Genomic DNA, 23,194 nt, shown 5'->3' on the forward strand with positions numbered 1-23,194 from the left:
CTACACATTTGAAAAGCAACCACTTAGTCAGCTGAGCCACTGACGGCGTCTTTTCTTCGTAGCGAACTCGTTACTTTTGTGCTCCACAAAATATTGTTAAGTATTAATAAATGAAATATTTAAATACTTGATCGAATAATAACATCTTTGATTTAAGGATTTCACCTTTTCTTTCACAAATGTGCTTACCTATATCATGGCAAAGTGTAGGGATAAACCGTTATTTTCCGTCTACTCTGTTTTAATTAAGTCAGAACAAAGAAAACATTTAAGGCTATTAAATGTGATCTCAAGAAAAGATGAGGGTTAATTATAATACTAATAACAGGAGTGATTATAATGATACAGTGCAAAAGTAAATATTCATTGAAAAAGCCGGGGATCCATGAGTGTGGAGTCTTATTTTGTTTAACTCTTGCTATCGTATAGTGTGCCTGTCGGCGTTAGTTATATATAATATTTTAGACATCAGACACTAGAAGCTGCTGACGAACCCTGCTCTTCGTTATCACTCTGTAGCAGCGAAAAAGTAAAAGCAATAAGAATTTTAACAGACGTCATTAAAGTGGATCATGAGTTTGTGTAACGTTAATGAAAATGGCCAGGAGGTGTCAGTAGAGAGGTGAGTGTCAAATGCTTCGAAGCTTCGATACGATTTCCGACGCAATTGCTTCAAACGTTTTTATGCTTCGTGCTTTGACTTCACTCCGCCCATCACTAGTAACTGGTACTGTGCTGGAACTCTTAACAGGGGGTTTGTTTCCGTGGGGAGCGAATTGCCCTTACACTTTGTGTTAAACGTGGTTTTAAAAATTATTTTTGGCTGGATTCTCAAATTTGTAAATTCGTTTAATCTGACGGGATTTCAGGATCCAGAGATCATTCTTTTATTTTCCTCGTAGGATAACAGAAGACGCAATGGTGAAGCAGAAGAAAAAAAGTAAGGCATGGTTTTAAGTAAACAAATACTACTAGGAAATGAAACTTGAACGTAGTGCATTTTTCTAGCATTTTTGCGTAACTTCTGGATGTTGTCACATTTATTTTTATGTATTCCAGTCTTAAACACGGGCATCTATAGTGATTTTTCTCCCATTACATGAAAACAGTTTATGTTCATACGGTGTCGTTGTATACCTAATGTTAGTTTATAACAGACTTGTAATCTTACCGTTTTGTGTTTTTTTCTTCATTCGTTCGCATATTTTAAAAATATAATTAGTTGTAATAGAATGGATTCGAAAGCAGTTTATCCTCAATGTAATTACCGATCATGCCACGCAAGTCTCGTTTTGTTCCAACACAGAAACATTCCAGTTCTTATTTTCATTTAATTTAAAAACAACAAATTCATAGTAGGCACTGATGTTTCAGTGTTTGAACGAAATAATCTCAAGTATTAGGCTATGTTATTTTTATCAATTATGAAACACTTTTCAGTAACTTTGTAATCAATTCACCCATTCATATTCAAGATTTGGAGCAGGCGCTGATACAGCGCATTGCTACACCCATCACATGACAAACCAACTCAGGACCCCGGGTTAGGATCCGAGTGCAGCCATGCAACGAGTGACACCTCAGTACCACACTAGTTCAGATTAGTGATGGGAACTCCGGCTCTTTTCAAAGCTTCGGCTGTTTTGGATCGGCTCCCGAATGGCTCTTCGTTTAGTATCACTTGGATGCTTATATTTTAGCCTAATTAAGCAATTATGAATGGTTTGTGTATAAGCAATTTGTTATTCATTGTTTTCGGATATTTCGTATTTTTATGCATTTTTTCATTACAAAAAATACACAGTTACTATTGTTTAACATTTTAATAAAAGCTTTAAATGAACAACTTAACACAAAACCACAGCAAACATAGCAAACAAATTAAATAAAGGCCAAACTCAACAACACAACACTATGACTCTTTGAATAAAAGTTTTTAGGCCAGGTTGGCATTCAGAAATGCCAGATGCCTCAGCTTAGATGGGCTGATGCGATCTCTCCGTGATTATTTCTCCTGTTTTTGAGAAGACTCTTTCTGAGGGGACCGATGTAGCGACAATGCAAAGTCTTCCTACCATTACCTTAACCAGGTGTGGGTAGACTACAGCCTTGGCCTCCCACCATCTCAGTGGGTCTTCAGCTCTTTGGATGAGGGGCTCCTCAAGATAGGACCTCAACTCCAGCATAGCATCAGCTGTGGGATTTCTCCTTGCAGTGTCTCCTGTTGCTCTTTCGTCAAAGAGCCTCCACACAGCAGAAGCTTGTGGTTCCTGTGAACATGGCCCTGCTCCAATTTCTTCCTCTTGGCCCTCTGATGGAGGAGCAGACAGGCTGCTGGGGTTGCATCTTGCTGCTGCTGCACTTATTCTTTGAAATGCCTCATCCACAGCTCTGTTGTCATTAAATGCTACCTTTTTTCCAGAGCAGTGGTTTCTGAAAACACAGTGTTGTACTCCATCCTCAGATATATAGTTATGGAATAATTGTTTGGGACAAAGTTTTTCTGCTAGGGAGAACATACATGGGGTTTAAGGCCTGTACAAAAGTAAGGCCTGACTTACACAATGGAAAATGGTTGAAAGTCGCTAGCTATCATTTTAGCCAGCTCCTGATCGACACTTATTTGTTTGTTTGGCGTCATTTGTTTTGGAATAAATGTGCTTATTTTGGTTTGAACTGAAGACCGTGTTATACCTGCAGATTTTGGTAAGACAGTGGATGCTGCAGCAGAAGTACTTGGCTCTTTTCTAGGGTCAGTGGATGGCAGGAGAGAAGGCACGCTCTCCTCCAGTTGCATGGATGGGTGGGTGGTTCTTATATGTCTGTGCAGGTTTGTTGTTGATCCTGCTCTAATGGATATTTTCATATTACAAATTCTGCACTTAGCTTTGCAGTCTCCAATATCACTGAAATGCAGCCAGATGCTGCTTCTTTTTCGGCTTTCACTCATTTCTTCACTCTTCTTTTTTTCTTAACGACGCGCTTGCATTTAAATCTGGCTCCTCGTCTGTCGCAGCGACAGGTACACAGAGCGACAGTGTTGCTCTGTGTACCTGGCCTGTACCAACACTCGCTGTCTTCGGAGCGTCTGCCCCCCTTCCTTCTTTCACATAATGGTACGATCCTAGTCCGATGTTTTGTTCATAAACGAGCTGGCATTATGAGCCAATGTTCTGTGTGCCCATATAAGTAAAGTCCCGCCCCTGCCGAATGGATTTTCAGCAGAGCTGACCAGGGGCCTCATGTATAAACGGTGCGTACGCACAGAAATGTTGCGTACGAACCTTTCCACGCTCAAATCGCGATGTATAAAACCTAAACTTGGCGTAAAGCCACGCACATTTCCACGGTAACTAATTCCTTGGCGTACGCAATTTATCCGCCCGGTTTTGCAGACTGGCGGCACCCAGTGTCAAAGCAGTGCTACTGTTCCTGTGTGATCACTCTTTCTTTCTTAAATCCACATTCCTGGCGTGGCTTTATAAATACACTGAAATTAACTGCATATTGTTTATTAGTGTAACGCATCTGATTGTAATTAACCTGTAGCAATATAATGGTCCAGGGAATAGCCATAGTATTCCAAATACCATAACTGCTTTAGCGTTGTAACTCTCACTGCATCTTCTTTCAGCTGCTCCCGTTAAGGGTTGCCACAGCAGATCATCTTTTTCCACATTACTCTCACTGCACCACTTAGAGTATTTATATCACTGTATCTGAGTGAGAAATCACAGCAGCAGCTGATTGGAAAGAGAATTATCGGTACACAGCATGAAGCAGATGCTGCCTGAGCCACAGCAAACGCTTTAGTCCCTGTACGGACTTCGCGGTTTAGAAACAGTTTCATCCCAAGAACTCTAAACACTAAATCAGTCCATCAACTGCTCCTTATATAATTGTTTACTTATAAGTACAATCACCTCACTGTAAACTTGCACTACAGTTATAATATTGCACAACCTGCGCCACTTTATAAAGCGCGTATTTACATGTGATGACGGTATTCATTTCTAAGACGAAATGCAGCAAAACATGTTGATTATATTATACAGATAAAACTTTAACTTCATTTAAATAATCTGTATTGTTAATAATTAAACATGTGAGGACACGGTGCCGCAGCGCTAGCTAGTTCAGTAATTGTTCCTGCCTTGCGCTGTATTCTTGCTGGTGCTGACGCGACACTGGAAAGATAGACGGATATAATAATTAAACACGTACTACTAAGATATTTCAATGTTCCTTAAAAGTTTTGAAGAATCGAAGTTCTAAGCTTACAGATGGCTTCACGTCTATTACATAGCTTATTGTGTGGCGATTGAGTTTTTGGAGAAAGAAAAGTAAGGACAGGAATTGGAGGTTAGTACGTTTGAAAGAGACAGTACTGCTGTGATAAATTATTTAACTGAAGGTTGCGCATGGCGCAGCAAGCCTCTTGCGTGAGACATGAACAAGCACTGCGCCACCATGTTCCCATGTTTAATAACATGCTTTCATTCCTATCATCATGAAAAAGATATCACGTATACATCTCAGTATTTTAATTATTCAGAGAGCTGTAATATCAAGAATGTAATGGAGTATGTGTCCTGTCGGAGAAAGAGAAAGCCCGTTTAAAAAGCAGGTAGTGATTCATACACATAGAGCACATAGAAGATCAAATACAGAACAAAGCATTTAACATGCCACTTTAGTTACAATAGGATTTGAGAAACTAGTAAATTAAACGATTTTAAGATGAAGTTTAAGATGTTCTACTTTAATGGCAAAATAAACTACGTGATTAAAGTGGACATTTCGAGATTAAAGTTGACATTTCGTGCTTTTTTCCCCACTGTGTGCCTTTTTTTTTGTCTGTACCCTAATAAGCTTTCATATGACACTCAGACGGTGGGCTACGACTCGCTTTTTCACGGCGACTTTGATATGTGATTTCTTTATTTCGGGCACTGTGCGACTTTGTGAAGTTGAGCCTTCGAGTTTCTCCGACACACTGTCACTCGATCAGCTTTCTTTTGTTGATTATACCACTGTTTAAACCAACAAATAGTACGTTTTTCCTTTGCCTCCACTTGGTATTCGCTGAAATTCTTATATTTTCTCCCGTGCTTTTCCCATTGTCTTTTCACAGAAGGCTATTTATATTGATTTGCATATTCAAAGAGGCGTAATTCTGGGAGGAGTTGGGGCGGGACAGAAGGCGCGTGCACGTGCGTTACTTTTCACGCAAATCGGGATTTATGTAGTAGAAGAACGTGAAAGTATGCGTGCGCACAGATTCCTGCATCTGGATTTTTCTGTGCGTACGCACAATCCCGCTTTTGTGCTTACGCCATGTTATAGTGTGAGTTCTACGCACGTCGTTATACATGAGGCCCCAGGAGCGGCAGAAGATTCGGCTCTGCTTGATGGGCATCGGCTCCTCTCGTTCGCTTCAAAGCATCGGCTCTTAGAGCCGGCTCATTCGCGAACGAACACATCACTAGTTCAGATGGAGTGGAACCAGTGTGAGTTTTTTTTATTGGTGGCTGGAGTACCAATTCTGCCACCAACCCCCAGGTTTTTCCCCTGCAGGGTGGAGGGCCTTCATGCATGGCTGGATGCAGATTAACGCCATTCCCAGGACGGAGCAATTGCAGGTTAAGGGCCTTGCTCAAGGGCCCAACGGAGTATTCAAGGATGGCTTTTAAATAATAAAAAGTAATATTAATAATTAATATCGAAACAAAATTGTCATTATTGCAGAACCTCATTAACAAACATGGCAAATTATATACCAGCGTCTGCTTGCCCAGACATTACGCAGAGGGCTACTGGTGCATACATAAATATAAAACCTATTAAGCAACAAGCCACATCCCTCCTGTTATAACTAAGTTAATATAATATATACTGTTGCGGAGTATTAAAGTTTCATAACGAATTGCAAGTATAAAGTCTTTGTATTTTGGGTTTACTTGCCATTCTGTCCAGATAGAGATAATGGGGCAGTGTGGTCTACATGAGCTTTGCTAGTATCTAGTATTCTATGAGGTCCTGTGAAATGATGTCTTGTGCTCAATCTGCTATTGCATCTTTTGGAGTGAGCACTTCTGAGATGACAAAGGATGCTTTTAGTTTTGCAAAAAAGTGCTTAGAACAACTATTGGCTTGGGTAGTGTTGCTTTGCAAAATTACTATCCCTAGTCATGACTACCAAGTACAGCATGAGAAAAAAATTAAGTGAGAACAGGTTATTCGGTCCAACAAATCTTTACCAATCCAAACCTCCTTATTTCTTTGAAATAGCATTGCCTAGTTTTACTATTTAAAAGGTTTACTTTAAACCACACTAATGATTTATTACAAGTGTCCATGGATCTCTGTGTGAAGAAAAAGTTCCTGATGTTTGTGCAAACTTTACCTCTTAACATCTTTCCAGCCATGTCTCCATATTCTTGGCGAAGTCGCAGTAAAGTACGGCTTGGATATGGCAGGCTAATTCCTTTCAGAATTTGAATAACTTCAATTATGTCACCTTTTAATCTCGGCGTGCTTAAACTGAAAAGGTTCAACTCCTTTAATCTTTATTCATAGCTCATGCCTTTCAGTCCCTAAATCTGTTTAGTTGCTCTTCTGTGGACTTTTTGTAGTGAGGCTTTGTCTTTTTTTATCAACCAAAACTGCACACAGTAGCCCAGGTGAGACATCACCAGTGTGTTTTAAAGCTTAAGCATAAGTTAGTTACACTTAACAGTACAAAGTATAGCCTTACATTCTGTAGGTCGTCTTAATGTCTTCTGCAAACTGCCTAGATGTAAATAGTAATAGGTCCACCATGTTTCCTTTCTTCTAATCATGAGGAATACTTTAAAGTTTCATACTTAACATTTTTATACTCTGGATTTACTTGCTTTAAATTTCATCTGCCCAAGCCTATATGCTCTCATGATTTGCCTGATTTTAGAATATCTGCACCTAGCTTGGTATCATCGAAAAAAAACTGACCAGCATGTTTTTAATATTCTTATTCTTATTTTTTTATTTATTTATTTATTTATTTATTGTAGCATTAGCTCCCAGAGTGACACCACTTTTAACATCATCTAATTCTAATATTATTACTTGCCCGATAACTCTTTCCTTTTTGTGTTTTAGCCAGTTTAGCATTCATCTACAAACTGCACACATTTCCCATTTGTTTTAGTTTGAAGCTCTATAACCTGTAATGTGGGACTTTATCAAATACCTTCCAAAACTTAAGGGAAATAACCTAAGCACCTCTTCTGCATATTAGTAAAACACAGCCTCCCCTGTTTGAATCCATGTTGACTATTAACAAGCACTCCTGTTCTTGCCAAGTGATGCTCAGTTTTTTTCCATAGTAATTCCTGCCATTAATTTACCTGTAATACATGTTAAGTAGGCTTATAGTTCTTTGGATCTGCCCTGGTCACCCTTTTTATATAATGGGATAATATTACCTATTTTCCTGTCCTTCAGAGTTTCCCCAGTGTGCAGACACTTTTAAAAAAAAAAAAAAACAAAAAAAAAAAAAAAAAATGCGTGGAGTTTTAACTGTTGGCCGTAAGTCTGCGTCCCTATTACTTTCCGAGAGAGTTTGGACACGCCATTGTTGTTATTGTTTACATCCCTCCTTGGGCGGACGTGGAGATAGCGTGTGACATTATCCACGCCGCTGTTGCTAAACTACAAACACAGCACCCCGAGGCGCTTGTGCTAATCTCTTGAGACTTTAACTATGTGATGCTGGACAAAACATTACCTGCCTTCTCCCAGTATGTGGATTGTAACACCCGGGGAAATAGGACTATTGACCTACTGTATGCAAACGTTAGATGCATACAGCGCCACCCCGCTGCCTGTGCTTGGGAAAGCAGATCATAACCTGGTTCTGCTTCAGCCTCACTACAAACCAAGAGTGAGGGAGCTACCTACAACCACACGCTCATTCAGGAAGTGGTCCCCAAAGGCAGAGAAGGCTCTGAGAGACTGCTTTGGAACTACAAACTGGGATATCCTGCAGGGGTCACATAGTGAGAACATTGAGGAGGTTGTTGACTGCACTACTGACTACGTCCAGTTCTGTATGGACATTGTAGTTCCAGTAAGAACAGTACGCTGCTATGCTAACAACAAGCCATGGATTACAAGTGACATCAAGGGCCTTTTGAACCAGAAGTAAAGGGCTTTTAAAGGCGGTGATCAGCATGAGCTCAAGTGCGTGCAGAAGGAACTCCGAATCCAGCTCAGGGCGGCGAAGGAGCAGTACAGGAGAAAACTGGACCAAAAGTTGCAGAATAACAGCATGAAGGAAGTATGGGACGGGATGAAGATCATCACTGGCTGCAGCTCGAAGCGGGGTGCCTCCATCGAGAGAGACAGGGAGAAAGCAAACCTGATGAACAACTTTTTTAGCAGGTTTGACCACCCTAACCCACTCTCGCCTCAGAGTACTGCATCCTCCACCCATCCTTCTGCTGATACCAGCATAGGAGAGAGTTTTCCCCCACCCACAATTACAGCACCCCAGGTAAGCAGAGAGCTGAGGAGACTTTGAGAAGCATCAACTTGCAGAGACACAGCACCATACGTCACTGCAGTTGTAGACCTGGAAGTGGCATTACCTTTGTTTCAGGACGGACTTCGTAAAATTACTTCTGGAAGGTTTCGGCAGGTCTCGGCAAAGCCCGGAAAGTAACTTCGGATCAAGGACCCTTTAAGAAATTAAGTGATAAAAATTAGACGGGAAAATCATTGTGAAGTTCAGAGGGTTTCTGCTATCACGTCGCGTCATACATCAAACTAAACAATACGGATCGTTTCTGTGAAATACACTATTAACATTTACGTTGTGTTCAGGTCTGTGGGAACCATTTAACATGTCAACAAAATTAAAATCATCAAGATCTGTGTTAATTTAAAACAGTTTTTCATTTACATTCATAAAACGAAGTATACAATATAATAATGTTTACACCACGTTAGAGTTTAGTAAAACGTTAATAATAAAAGTGATTACATTTTTTAAAATGTACAGTGCAAAATTGTTCTAAACCAATTTAGAATAAACATTTAAGCCAATGTGATATTTTTAAACATGTATGTGAAGAATACATATTCTACACTGAATTATGTTATAAATTGCCTTATATAGAACTACTCTAATTTTTGTCATTTATTATTATAAATGAAGGGTCATCAAAAGAAAAAAAACAAAAATACTAATAACACAATTTTTTTACTGTATATAGCACCCTTCCTATGCCCAAAATTCAGAAAGAACAACAGGACCTATATAACATTGGCTACAAATAATATCTTCACTAAAAAAGATAAATACAGGATATACAAAACATTCAAATAGAATAAAAGACAATAATCCAGACTAAAATACAACATATAATACTACAAAAAAATCTTGAACAAATAACATAAATTGTGATAAAAATTCAAACCCTGAGTACCTGAACAGATAGAGGGGGTAAACTGAAAGAAGGGTCAGAATGTCAGGTCTGTTTAATGTCTTCCTAAACTAATGAGTTAAAAAAAAACAAAAATGAATGGTGATCTCATTAATTTCAGGAGGTCATTCCAAAGTCTGGGTGCTATACAGCTGAGGACCCTGCTGTCACCCACATAGTGCAGGTTAGTGTGGGCACAGAATCAGAGGACCTTATTGAGCAGGTCAAGAACAGAATTTGATATTCAATCCTGTAAGACACAGGGAGCAGTGAAGGTGCAGCCGGATGGGTATGATGTGCTCGCTGTTGTTGGTTTGTGTCAGTGACAGTTGAGTTTTGAATCAGCTGGAGCTGTGCTATACGATTATATTATTATAAAATTAAGATAATTTATAATATAATAAGTTAAGGCATGAGGGTTGCCCTGAACATGACATCAGATACATAGTGTCTGACAATGGGTCCAGGGATTTCATCCCGATACCTAATAGCAGTCAAGGTGCTATTGTCTAGCCTGTAGAGGTCTGTGCGGCCCTCCATGGATATGCATCCCCAGACTGATCATCACTGACCTACCACCAAAGCGGTCATGCTGAACGATGTTACAGGCAGCATAACGTTCTCCATGGCTTCTCCAGACCCTTTCACGTCTGCCACATGTGCTCAGGGTGAACCTGCTCTCATCTGTGAAAAACACAGGGCGCGTGCCAGTGGTGGACCTGCCAATTCCGGTATTCTATGGCAAATGCTAGACAAGCTCCACGAGGCCCACTAGAGAATGTTGGGCCCTCAGGCCGCCCTCATGAAGTCTGTTTCTTTTTGTCCAAGGTCAGAGACATTCACACCAGTGGCCTGTCTGCTGGAGGTCATTTTATAGGCTCTGCCAGTGGTCATCCTGTTCCTCCGGTTCTGCTGATGGGTTAAGGACCTTCTACAAGGGGCCCTGTCCAGCTCTCCTAGAGTAACTGCCTGCCTGTCTCCTGGAATCTCCTCCAAACCCTTTAGACTGTGCTGGGAGACACAGCAAACCTTCTGGCAATGGCACATATTGATGTGCCTGCCATCCTGGAGAAGTTGGACTACCTGTGCCACCTCTGTAGGGTCCAGGTATGGCTTCATGCTATCAGTAGTGACACTGACCATAGCCAAATGCAAACCTAGTGAAAAAACGGATGAAGAGGGAAAAATGTCAGTGGCCTCCACCTTTTAAACCATTCCTGTTTTGGGGGTCCTCTCATTGGTGCCCCTCTAGTGTACCAAAGCAGCTGCAACTGATTAACAAGCCCCTCTGCTACTTAACTGAGCAGATCAATTGTCCACACGTGTCATTGACTTGATTCTATACTCGGATTAAAAAGTGTTCCAGTAATTTTTTTGAGCAGTATATTTTAATGTAATATTGTGTTTTTATAAGTCATTACACAAATTACTGAAATACATTCAATGATAGCTTTGGTTGCCTCACACTTCAGTCCTTCATAAATGAAGTAGTTTACAAACATCGTATTTTAATTTCTCTTTGAGAAGCATGAAAGACTAGGGGGCTCGCTTCGCTCACCAACCCCTGGTGTTGGGTAACCCGAAATACATTGATATATGTATGAGATATATTGCAGTGTAAAGGTGCAGATGACGTACAAAGGAAGTAAAGAATCCATAGTATGGCACATTAGAAATATTTATTGGAATATTTCTTTATACACGACATTTGTAGTAAAGATGGTGTGTTGTCCTTGAATGAGTTTTCCTTGGTCTGGAGTATCTGTAACTTTAACCTTAATGTCAGATGAACGCCGAACTCTTGAGAAGGCCACATAAAGTTATTCCTAACTTCACTCCGCAGTAGTGCCACTCACAATATGGCGTACTATCTTTGTGGACCTGTGGGGCCTCCGTAGCCTCGTCCGTTTGACTCTGAGGTGCAGCACAGAATCCTCTTTTCTGTGTGGCTGTGTCGTTAGTCGTTAGCTATGGGCGCGTTGTTGCTTCATTTCTCATTCACGTTAGTTGAGCTCTTTCGTTTTTGGACCGTGACTCCTTTGTTTGCGGTGGATAGGACTTCGGTTGCTGTTTATGAGACGCGCGCTTTCGGCGCCTGCGCAATATGTCTCATGGTCCTATCGCCGTGTACCTGCGTCCATATCCGGTTTATTCTCGGTTAATAATATGGATAATTGTGGTGAATCTCAACTTATGATTACATTTTTGCTACGTATGTACTATTGAGGGACTTTTTTTTTTTTTTTTTAAATCAGTTAGTCACATTATTTTAACAAGCAATGTAAATAACCTGTTTACCCTATTTTCATTTTCTACGTAATATTGTAATAACTGTACAGTTCACACAGTGAGATACACAAACACACTCACTATATGGGGTCTTTGGCACTTGTCGTCCCAGTAGCATGTGAGGTGTCACCAATGGTATACCCTGCTCCTCAAAATGGCTCTGTCACCTTCTCCCTGTTCCAGTCTCGGCTCAAGGTTGTCGCGATGACAAAAGTATTTTTTCTGTGATGTTCAATATGTTGAAAAAATTGTCTGCCAGCATCCAGCATAATGTTTTGTCTAAATTCTCCACTCCTGTTTTTGTAGCATTATAGTCCATTATCATTTCTAGCCATGGAATCTCCTATCCCTGTGCAGGTCACATTGTGCACCAAGGATGTGTCATTTGTTTAGACAAACTTTAATGTCTTCACTGGCCTATTCTGTGTGGCCAGCAGTTGAGATGGAAGGTCATTCCACAGTCGGGGCCTTCAGTTGTATAGCGCCCTGACTGTGGAATGGCCTCCCAAAATTGATGGGATCAGCTGACTCTATTCATTTGTTTTTAACTCTTTTGTTTAAGAAGTCATTAAACAGATCTGACGTTCTGCCCCTTCTTTCAGTTTACCCCCTCTATCTGTCCAGGTACTCTGGGTTTGCATTTTTATCACAAATTATGTTATTTGTTCAAGATTTTTTTTTGTAGTATTATGTTGTATTTTAGTCTGGATTATTGTCTTTTATTCTATTTGAATGCTTTGTCTATTTTGTATTTATGTTTATTTAGTGGAGATATTATTTATAGTCAATGTTATATCGGTCCTATTGTTCTTTCTGAATTTTTGGCATAGGAAGGGTGCTATATAAATAAATTGTGTTTTTAATAGTATTTTTTTTCTTTGGTGGCCGGTCGTTTATAATAGTAAGTAACAAAAACTAGAGCAGTTCTATATAAGACAATTAATATATAGCATAATTCAGTGTATAACATGTATTGCCGTTTTCTTCACATATATGTTGAAAAATATTAGATTGGCTAAAATGTTTATTCTAAATTGGTTTAGAACAATACTGCACACATGAATCGTACATTTTAAAAAATGTAATCACTTTTATTAACATTTTACTAAAAATCTAACGTGGTGTAAACATTGTACTTGTACTGTATATTTCGTTTCATGAGCGATTTTAATTTTGTCGATATGTGAAATGGTTCCCACAGACCCGAACACAACGTAAATGTTAATAGTGTATGTATTTCACATATATGATTTGTATTGTTTAGTTTGATGTATGACAAGACGTGATGGCAGAAACCCTTTGAACTTCACAATGATGCATATTATTTGGTTTATTGTACTGTTTTTCCTTTTCAGTTTTATCTTTTAATTTTTGAACGGGTCCTTGACCTGACGGTACTTTCCGGGCTTTGCCGAGATCTGCCAAAACCTTCCAGAACTCATCCTCCAATTCTCCGTCCTCAAACTGCAGTGACGTCAGTTCTGACGACTTACTTGCCGAGACCGGCCAAGTAGATATTCACGCCCATTTTACTCCATTCTGCAGCAATATCATTTTCACAAAGTCAGTCCCGAAACGTCACTTCCGGGTCTACAACTGTGTGTCTACAACTGCGGTGATGTATGATGCTGTGGTTCTGCAGGTGGATAGTATTGGAGACTTCATGCCAGCAAAGCAGTGGGTCCAGATGGAGTATCGCCACGACTGTTGAAGGCCTGTGCATTGGAGCTGGGGAGTCCTCTACAGCGCATCTTCAACCTGAGCCTGGAACAGGGGAGGGTCCCAAGGCTTTGGAAAACATATTGCATCACCCCAGTCCCAAAGGTTTCATGTCCTAGTGAGCTGAATTACTTCAGGCCTGTCGCCCTAACATCACATGTGATGAAGACCATGGAGCGGCTGCTGCTTCACTACTTGAGGTCACAGGTCCGCCATGCCCTCGACCCTCTGCAGTTCGCATACCAGGAGAAGGTGAGCGCGGAGGATGCCATCATCTACATTCTGCACCGATCCCTCTCCCACTTGGACAGAGGCAGTGGTGCAGTAAGAATTATGTTTCTGGACTTCTCTAGCGCCTTCAGCACCATCTCCTTAGGGACACGCTGACAGAGATGGGAGTAATTTCATCCCTGGTGGCATGGATCATGAACTATCTTACAGACAGACCTCCGTATGTGCATCTCGGGAACTGCAGGTCTGACATTGTGGCCAGCAGCACAGGAGCGCTGCAGGGGACTGTACTTTCTCGGGTCCTGTTCAGCCTATATACAGTACATCGGACTTCCAATACAACTCGGAGTCCTGCAAAAGTTTGCTGACACTGCTATCGTGGGCTGCATCAGGAGTGGGCAGGGGGAGGAGTATAGGAACCTAATCAAGGACTTTGTTAAATGGTGCGACTCAAACCACCTACAACTGAACACCAGCAAAACCAAAGAGCTGGTGGTGGATTTTAGGAGGCCCAGGCCCCTCACGGACCCTGTGATTATCAGAGGTGAGTGTGTGCAGAGAGTGCAGACCTATAAATACCTGGAAGTGCAGCTGGATGATAAACTGGACTGGACTGCCAATACTGATTCTCTGTGCAGGAGAGGACAGAGCAGACTATACTTGCTTAGAAGGCTGTCATCCTTCAACATCTGCAATAAGATACTGCAGATATTCTATCAGACGGTTGTGGTGAGCACCCTCTTCTACGCGATGGTGTGCTGGGAAGGCAGCATAAAGAAGAGGGACGCTTCACGCCTGGACAAACAGGCTCTATTGTAGGCTTGGAGCTGGACAGTTTGACATCTGTGGCGGAGTGACGGGCACTGAGCAGGCTCCTGTCAATCATGGAGAATCCACTGAATCCACTGAACACTATCATCTCCAGACAGAGGAGCAGCTTCAGCAACAGACTGTTGTCACTGTCCTGCTCCACTGACAGACTGAGGAGATCGTTCCTCCCCCACACTATGCGACTCTTCAATTCCACCTGGGGTGAATAAACGTTAACACTACACATGATTATTGACTGTTATACCTGCCTCGCAATCTCCACCTTGCATTTTTTAACTTGCACTGCATTTTTATCACACTTTAATTAATATTGTTTTTATCAATATGCTGCTGCTGGAGTATGTGAATTTCCCCTTGGGGATTAATAAAGTATCTATCTATCTATTACAAATTATTAAAAGAGACTGATTTACTGTAACTCTAGGGTGAGTCCAGCTGTAAAAGTTGCTGATTAACTTGAGAAGACAGACTCAGTGTTCCAGTGAGATCTTGTAGCCTGCGAGAGGTCTTGCTGTCTCTTGTTATGTGAGACCTAATAAAAAAGGGGTGTCGGCTTTCCTTCAGGCACAGATAAGAATTCTTAGCTAAGGCTAAGCAAAACTAACAGAACACTGCCCTGGCATCCAGAATCAACTAGAGCCACAATCATCTTCTTCTTTTGGGTGCTCCCGTTAGGGTTTGCATCAGTGGATCATCTTCTTCCACGTCTTTCTGTCCTCTGCATCTTGTTCTTTTACAACCATCACCTGCATGTCCTCTCTCACCACATCCATAAACCTTCTCTTAGGCCTTCCTCTTTTCCTCTTCCCTGGCAGCTCAATCCTTAGCATCTTTCTCCCAATACACCCAGCATCTCTTCTCTGTACATGTCCAAACCAACGCAATCTCGCCTCTCTGACTTTGTCTCCCAACCGTCCAACTTGAGCTGACCCTCTAATGTACTCATTTCTAATCCTATCCATCGTTGTCACACCCAGTGCAAATCTTAGCATCTTTAACTCTGCTACCTACAGCTCTGTCTCCTGCTTTCTAGTCCGTGCCACCGTCTCCAACCCATATAACATAGCTGGTCTCGCTACCGTCCTGTAGACCTTCCCTTTCACTCTTGCTGATACCCGTCTGTCACAAATTACTCCTGGCACTCTTCTCCACCCATTCCACCCTGCCTGCACTCTCTTTTTCACCTCTCTTTCACAATCCCCATTACTCTGTACTGTTGATCCCAAGTATTTAAACTAATCTACCTTTGCCAAATCTACTCCCTGATTCCTGACCATTCCACTGACCTCCCTCTCATTTACATACATGTATTCTGTCTTGTTCCTACTGACCTTCATTCCTCTCTTCTCTAGAGCATATCTCCACCTCTCCAGGGTCTCCTCAACCTGCTCCATGCTATCGCTACAGATCACAATGTCATCAGCAAACATCATAGTCCACGAGGACTCCTGTCTAATCTCGTCTGTCAACCTGTTCATCACCATTGCAAATAAGAAAGGGCTCAGAGCCGATCCCTGATGTAATCCCACCTCCAACTTGAATGCATCCGTCACTCCTACCTCAGAATTTGCCACTGTCGCACTTCCCTCGTACATATCCTATACAACTTACGTACTTCTCTACCACTCCCGACTTCCTCATACAATACCACTGTTCCTCTCGAGGCACCCTGTCCAATGCTTTCTCCAGGTCCACAAAGACGCAATGCAACTCCTTCTGGCCTTCTCTAAACTTCTCCATCAACATCCTCAGAGCAAACATTGCATCTATGGTGCTCCTTCTTGGCATGAAACCATACTGCTGCTCACTAATCATCACCTCACTTCTAAACGTAGCTTCCACTGCACCTTCCCATAACTTCATGCTGTGGCTAATCAATTTTATTCCCCTGTAGTTACTGCAGTCCTGCACATCCCCCTTATTCTTAAATATCGGCACCAGTGCACCACTTCTCCACTCCTCGTGCATCCTCTCACTTTCCAAGATTCCATTAAACAATCTGGTTAAAAACTCCACTGCCATCTCTCCTAAACACCTCCATGCTTCCGTAGGTATGTCATCTGGACCAACGGCCGTTCTATTTTTCATCCTCATCATAGCTGTCCTTACTTCCTCCTTGCTAATCCTTTTGTACTTCCTGATTCACTATCTCCACATCATCTAATATCATCTCTCTCTCGTTCATCAGCCTCTCAAAGTACTGTTTCCATCTGCTCAACACACTCTCCTCACTTGTGAGTATGTTTCCATCTTAATCTTTTATCACCCTAACCTGCTGCACATCTTTTCCAGCTAGGTCCCTCTGTCTAGCCAATTGGTACAGGTCCTGATGCGCTGTGCAAGAAAGGACAGAGCCGGTTATACTACCTTAGAAGGCTGCCGTCTTTCAACATCTGCAATAAGATGCTGCAGATGTTCTATCAGACAGTTGTGGCGAGCGCCCTCTTCTACGCAGTGGTGTGCTGGGGAGGCAGCATTAAGAGGAAAGACGCCTCACGTCTGGACAAACTGGTGAGGAAGGCAAGCTCTATTGTTGGCATGGAGCTGGACAGTTTAACATCTGTGGCAGAGCGAAGGGCGCTCAGCAGGCTCCTATCAATTATGGAGAATCCACTGCATCCACTTAATAGTATCATCTCCAGACAGAAGAGCAGCTTCAGCGACAGACTGCTGTCACTGTCCTGCTCCACTGACAGATTGAGGAGATCGTTCCTCCCTCAAACTATACGACTCTTTAATTCCATCCGGGGGGGGGGGGTAAACGTTAACATTTAACATTATACATAGTTATTGTCTGTTTTTCACCTGCATTATTATCATTCTTTAATATTATTTATTGTATCAGTATGCTGCTGCTGAAGAATGTGAATTTCCCATTCTATCTATCTATCTTTTCTCCCTCCTTAGTGTCCAGCCTCTCATACAACTTATCATACGCCTTTTCTTTAGCCTTTGCTACCTCTCTCTTCACCTTGCACCTTATCTCCTTGTACTCATGTCTACTTTCTGCATCTCTCTGATTATCCCACTTCTTCTTTGTCATCCTCTTCCTCTGTATACTCTCCTGTATTTCTTTATTCCACCACCAGGTTTCCTTTTCCTCCTTCCTCCTTCCAGATGTCATGCCAAGCACCGTTTTTGCTGTCACCCTTACTACATCTGCTGTAGTTTCTCAGCTGTCTGGTAACTCTTCACTGCCACGCAGTGCTTGTCTCACCTCCTCCCTAAACTCAACCTTGCAGTCTTCGTTTTACAACTTCCAACATTTGATCCTTGGCTCTGCCCTCACTCTCTTCCTCTTCTTGTTCTCCAATGTCATCCTACAGACCACCATCCTATGCTGCTTAACTACACTCTCCCCTACCACCACTTTGCAGTCTTCAACCTTTTTCAGATCAACTCTTCTGCATAGCATATACACGTTGAATGAGGAAAATTTAACTGGTTTATTAATTGAGTATTATAGTTATGTATGCAATGGGGAAGTTTGAATGATGAGATTTTTTCTTGGTAAATTATTTAATAATTACTGCACATCTGTTATTCTGTCTTCCATTGAATTCCAATGTCTGTGACACAATTTCCCTGAGCTGTCTTTTTTTTATTTGTCCTTTATGTGATTCAGTAGAAGGCATATACATTTAATGAAATTGACCCAGGTTCAGAGCATTCTTTAGTAGAGCACTGACTCTCAGATCTGTATTTACCATTTTATTGAATTGTACTGAAGTTGAATTATTTTAGTGTAATATTAATGTAAGTTGGTTAATGGTTATGTGTGTAAAATTGTCTGTAAGAGTGCATTCAAATATGAATAGATAGTATGAGACAACCAACAGGTTTACATCTTGTTATGCTGGAGAATTAATAATATGCCTGTGGATAATTCTATAGTTTATACGAGTGCTTGAGTGGATAATTTAAAGATAAGATTGTATGTCAGATTGAGCAATGGAAACTACGACTTTCTTACGGTAATTCTTATTAAAAATAATTAACATTGTTGTATTACTGCTTAATGTAATAATTGCCCTTCTGAAATCAATTTTTAGTTTAATGAAGTATAATAAACACAATCTGTTATTTTTAAACTTAGTTTTTTATATTGTGCATTTATTAAAGTGATAAGGTAACTGATAACTGTTTGTTTTTTATTCTTGTTTTTTGTATTTAATTCTCTCTGACGTAGGGGTGACTCATCTGCTGCTGCCAGGAATCACAATATTGGAGGCACAGTGCAAGTCATATCCACACTTATTAGTACCACACTTGAAGTCATCACAGTGACACAGACTCTGCTTACTGTATTTACTGATCAAAGGGCATGATTGCATTTGCGTGATTCATTATTCTGTAGTGCATTTCTTTAGCAAAATTATTGCGTGTTTTAAATGTAAATGTGTTGTGTTCTTTAGACAAAACTTTGCACCTTCTATTGTTATAAAATGTACTTTTACTTTTTGTACTCGAGTTCTTTTGAAAGCAGATACTTTTTTTATTTTTAATAATTTATTTTTTTTACATGAAATACTTCTTACTTCATTGAAAGTAAAAATTTGATGAAATACTTCAAATTTTACTCAAGTATCATTTGAGTACTTTCTACAAATAAACAACATTTTAGTGATACCATATCACCTAACCAGCATGTCACTGCACTTGTGGAAGGAAGCTCCAATGGAATTGGGGAGAACTCGTGGAGGGTTCACCCGAAATGTGATCACCAATCTCCTTATTTTGAGGCAGCAGTGCTGCCCTTCTGCCACCATTCTACATTATCTGAAAAATAAAAACTGAGAAAATCATTTTTTTAAGATTCTGATGTGTTCCCATCTGACATATTTACATCAATAAGAAAAACATCATGAGCGCATATCGTGATCACAGTTGACTTTACAATTCTGTCAGTGCACAAGCACTTGCTATGATAATTGAGTAGTTAATTTGTAATTTGTTTGTGAGATTTTGGGTAACAATGGGTAACATATTAATAATTTATCTAAAGACATTTAAAATAGTTGGATTGCTGGAATCAAGCTTCACAGACATGTGGATCCTGCTGTGTCTTTCACATACCCTTTATAAATGTCAAAATGCAGAAAAATCTTGTGTTTTTAAAGACATTAAAATATTATACTGTGGAATCCAATATAAATTGCCAAACTACTACAGCAATACATTTTTATCTTATCATTGTCAGGATGACTTTATTTCAGAATCAGAATATCTTTATTGTCATTGTAACAAATACAATGAAATTAGGTGCAGTCCCTGCGGTGTCAAAATATAAATAAATATAATTACAAAAGGATAAGAAGAAATAAGGTAGAACACAAACATTCAACATTATGCCTTAATTGCACGTGAAATACTATTGAACAAGATGTCATAAATTGCACTGCTGCATTGGAGGTGATTAGGTGGCATTCAGTGCCCTAATAGCAACAAGGTAGAAACTGTTATTCAGTCCATTAGTCTTTCTTTTGATGCTCCTATATCTTTTGCCTGATGGCAACAGTTGGATCATGTCATGAGCGGGGTGTGAGGAGTCTTTTAAGATGTGTTCTGCTTTTCTAAGGCAGCGAGAGCTGTGTAGTTCATCCAGAGAGGGTAAAGAAGAGCCAATGATCTGCTGGATTTGAATTTGATTTGAATTTAAATTTGAAGGCTATATGCCAGTATTAAACTTTAAAGTCGTGTTCTTATTTTGATTCATATGTTTACATGTTTTTTTTTCTTTCATGATATATCTGGAACAAAGCCTTGAAAGCTGTGCAAAACAAAGTTAATTCTGTTTTTATATTTTTGAATTCCAGTACTAGTTTACCTTAATGATAGTTGGGGAGCTATTTCAAGTATATTCCACAATTTCAAAGTTGCTTTTAATTACTAGTTATGTATTGTGCTTTTACTTGAAAATACAATAAAAAATAAAGTTCATTTGAATAATAATATCTATCTATCTAATGTCCTTGCCACTATGGTAGCATGAGGTGATACCTGCAGCTGATTCAGGTTGCATAGGCAGCCTAACTCCGCCAGGATGGCACATCCATACATGCCATTGCAAGAAGGTTTGCTGTGTTTGTCAGCACCGTTTTAAGAACTTGGATGTGAAACCTGGAGATGGCCTTTACACAAAGGCATCAACTCGGCAACAGGACCGATATCTTCTTCTTTGTTCAAGGAGGAACAGGAGTAGTAAAGCAAGAGCACTACAAAATGACCTTCACTCTGCTACTGGTGTGAATGTTTCTGACGAAAGTGTCAGAAACGGACTTCACAATGGTGGGTTGAGGTCCCCACATCCTCTAGTGTGAACTGTGCTCACAACCCATCATTGTGCAGCTCAATTGGCATTTTCCAGCTCTGTTCTCTTCACGGATGAGAGCAGGTTCACACTGAGCACATTTGACAGATGTGAAATAGTCTGAAGATGCCATGTCGAACGTTATACAACCTGCATAACCAGCATGACACTGGATGGTGGGTCAGTGATGGTCTGCAGAGGCATACTTTCGAGGGTCACACAGACTTCCAGATCCTAGGCTACAGTACCCTGACTGCTGTTAGGTACATGAGGTACAGACCTTATACTGTTGCCATAGCCCTGGTTTCCTTCTGGTGTAGGACAATGCCCAGCCTCGTATGGCCAGAGTGTGTTGGCAGAGGGGCGATGAAGCTGCCTCTTTTTGATATGGCCTGGAATGAGACAGGATAAGTTTGGAACAATGTGTATTAGTGCTGGGAGGTATACCGTTTCATACCGAAAACCGTTTATTTTTGTTATGCTATGGATATTTCTTATACCGCAATACTGGTTTAAATAGCCTAAACAATGTTCGGAACGTGGCTGCAGTGGGAAGCTGTTTAAGGGGGGACCTTTTTCACTGCTGCACCGCAAAACACGCATGCAACGGAGTACATATGTTAGTGGAGGTATTGCGCGGTGAAAATGGACAGAGAACATTTGCAAACTGAAGCTGTAGCAGACGATAAAGTTGAACACGATGACACAGAAGAACTTTTGCCGAAAAAAGGAACCGTGTCTATTGTCTGGAGATACTTTGGCTTTAAAAGGTCGGACGTGGACCAAACAACTATTTACTGCAAATGGTGTCGAGCTAAAGTTGTCAGCAGAGGCGGCATCACGAGCAATTTGCTGCACCACCTTAGCCGCAAACATGCTTTGGAGTACCATGAATGTATGGAACTAAGATTGGCACCCTCCACGTCCTCAGGTAAAACTGAAACAGCTAGAGGACACTTGAGTCAGACGTCACTTATAGATGCGTTTGCTAGAGGTACTAGATATGACAAAAAAAGCAAGTGGTGGATCGAGATAACCAATGCCATTACAATCCATATAGCTAACGTGTCAGTGGACAAAGATTGTTAACATTAACAGAAAGTGTAGTTGGTTTACAAAAAATATTTACTATTTATTCCTTTTCTAAGACATGTTCAGTGCAATACAACGTTTGACAAGCACCTATGGATATTTTACTAATACTAAATGCCTCTTTGGATGGTTGAAAATATGTTGTCAAATTTATAGTTTAAGTTGTTTGCAAAATTTGTTCAATAAAAAAGGTTCTATATTTTGACTGCAACTGTCATGCAATGTGATTCCTTCTCTTCATTAGTGCTACCCCCTTGAAAACTATCACTTTATGGGGCCATGCAAACCTGTATTAATACTTGTGTGAACATTAAAATGTTTTTTTGTACAATGTACAATTCTCATGACAGTGGAATAGGTTATTCTTAGCCAGTAATTACAGTGGAAAATGTGGTTAACATCCACTCATGCATGGGAAAAAAAATACCGTTGAATCCCGTGAAACTGGTATAATTTTGAAAAATATTGTGATATAGAATTTTGGTCATACCGGCCAGCACTAATATGTATATGTAGCTTGCACTTTCAAGAAGATAACTTCAGGGAAGAGATGCAGGTATTATGAGCCTCAGTGATAAGACGACAGTTTAAAAAATAAAAAAAGTTCACTGCTTAGCTAACAAGTGGCAATGAGAGACAGTAAAAAAAGAGACTTGGAAAGGTATACTCTCTCTCCTGTTTTCTATCTCTTTCCAATCCACCTTGAAGTGAAGATATCTCTGTCTCAGCAACTACATTTGAGACAGGCTGGCTGCTTGATCCTCTGCAGATGATGAGGAGACTAGGAAGAATTGAATGCAACTGACAGTTATTATGCCACCTGAAAGTACACATTTAGCATTATCTGGTTTAGTGATGAATGAAATTGTGGAGTTAGCATCGCTGTGAGTTTTGGGGAATCACAGAAATATTTGGGAACTTTATCGAACTCTGTAAAATGCATAGACGTCAATATGAAAGGAGGAACTGAACTAGTTTTGAATGGGTTATTATAGTGCAGTTGTGTTTAATTGTCTCCGAGGACTAGGGAAATATAAGACAGTTATGCTGGACTAATTATTATGGCCAAAAATGTGATCTCCACCTTGAGGCAGTAGTGCTTACTACTAAGCCACCATGCCTGAAACAACAAAATAATAATAATACAGTAGACCCCCGCAAAGTCGTGGTTCAGAGTTCGCGGCCTCAGTCAGTCGCAGACTTTTCCTTAGAACTTATCTAATAATTGTTAGCGGAAACTGCAAATATCCTCTGG

At 40.5% G+C, this 23,194-nt stretch overlaps 1 protein-coding gene across 1 annotated transcript in view; it reads left to right on the forward strand.

Moving 5' to 3' along the window:
• The first annotated feature begins 761 nt into the window (after nt 1-761).
• elp3 (elongator acetyltransferase complex subunit 3) overlaps nt 762-23,194 on the forward strand; it is a 435,450-nt gene continuing 413,017 nt past the window's right edge. Inside the window, exon 1 of the mRNA XM_051924270.1 lies at nt 762-940. Coding sequence (XP_051780230.1) covers nt 919-940 — 22 coding nt within the window. The 5' untranslated portion in view covers nt 762-918. The remainder of the gene's footprint in view (nt 941-23,194) is intronic.

The sequence above is a fragment of the Erpetoichthys calabaricus genome, chromosome 3 (assembly GCF_900747795.2).
Source record: "Erpetoichthys calabaricus chromosome 3, fErpCal1.3, whole genome shotgun sequence".
Taxonomy (NCBI): domain Eukaryota; kingdom Metazoa; phylum Chordata; class Cladistia; order Polypteriformes; family Polypteridae; genus Erpetoichthys; species Erpetoichthys calabaricus.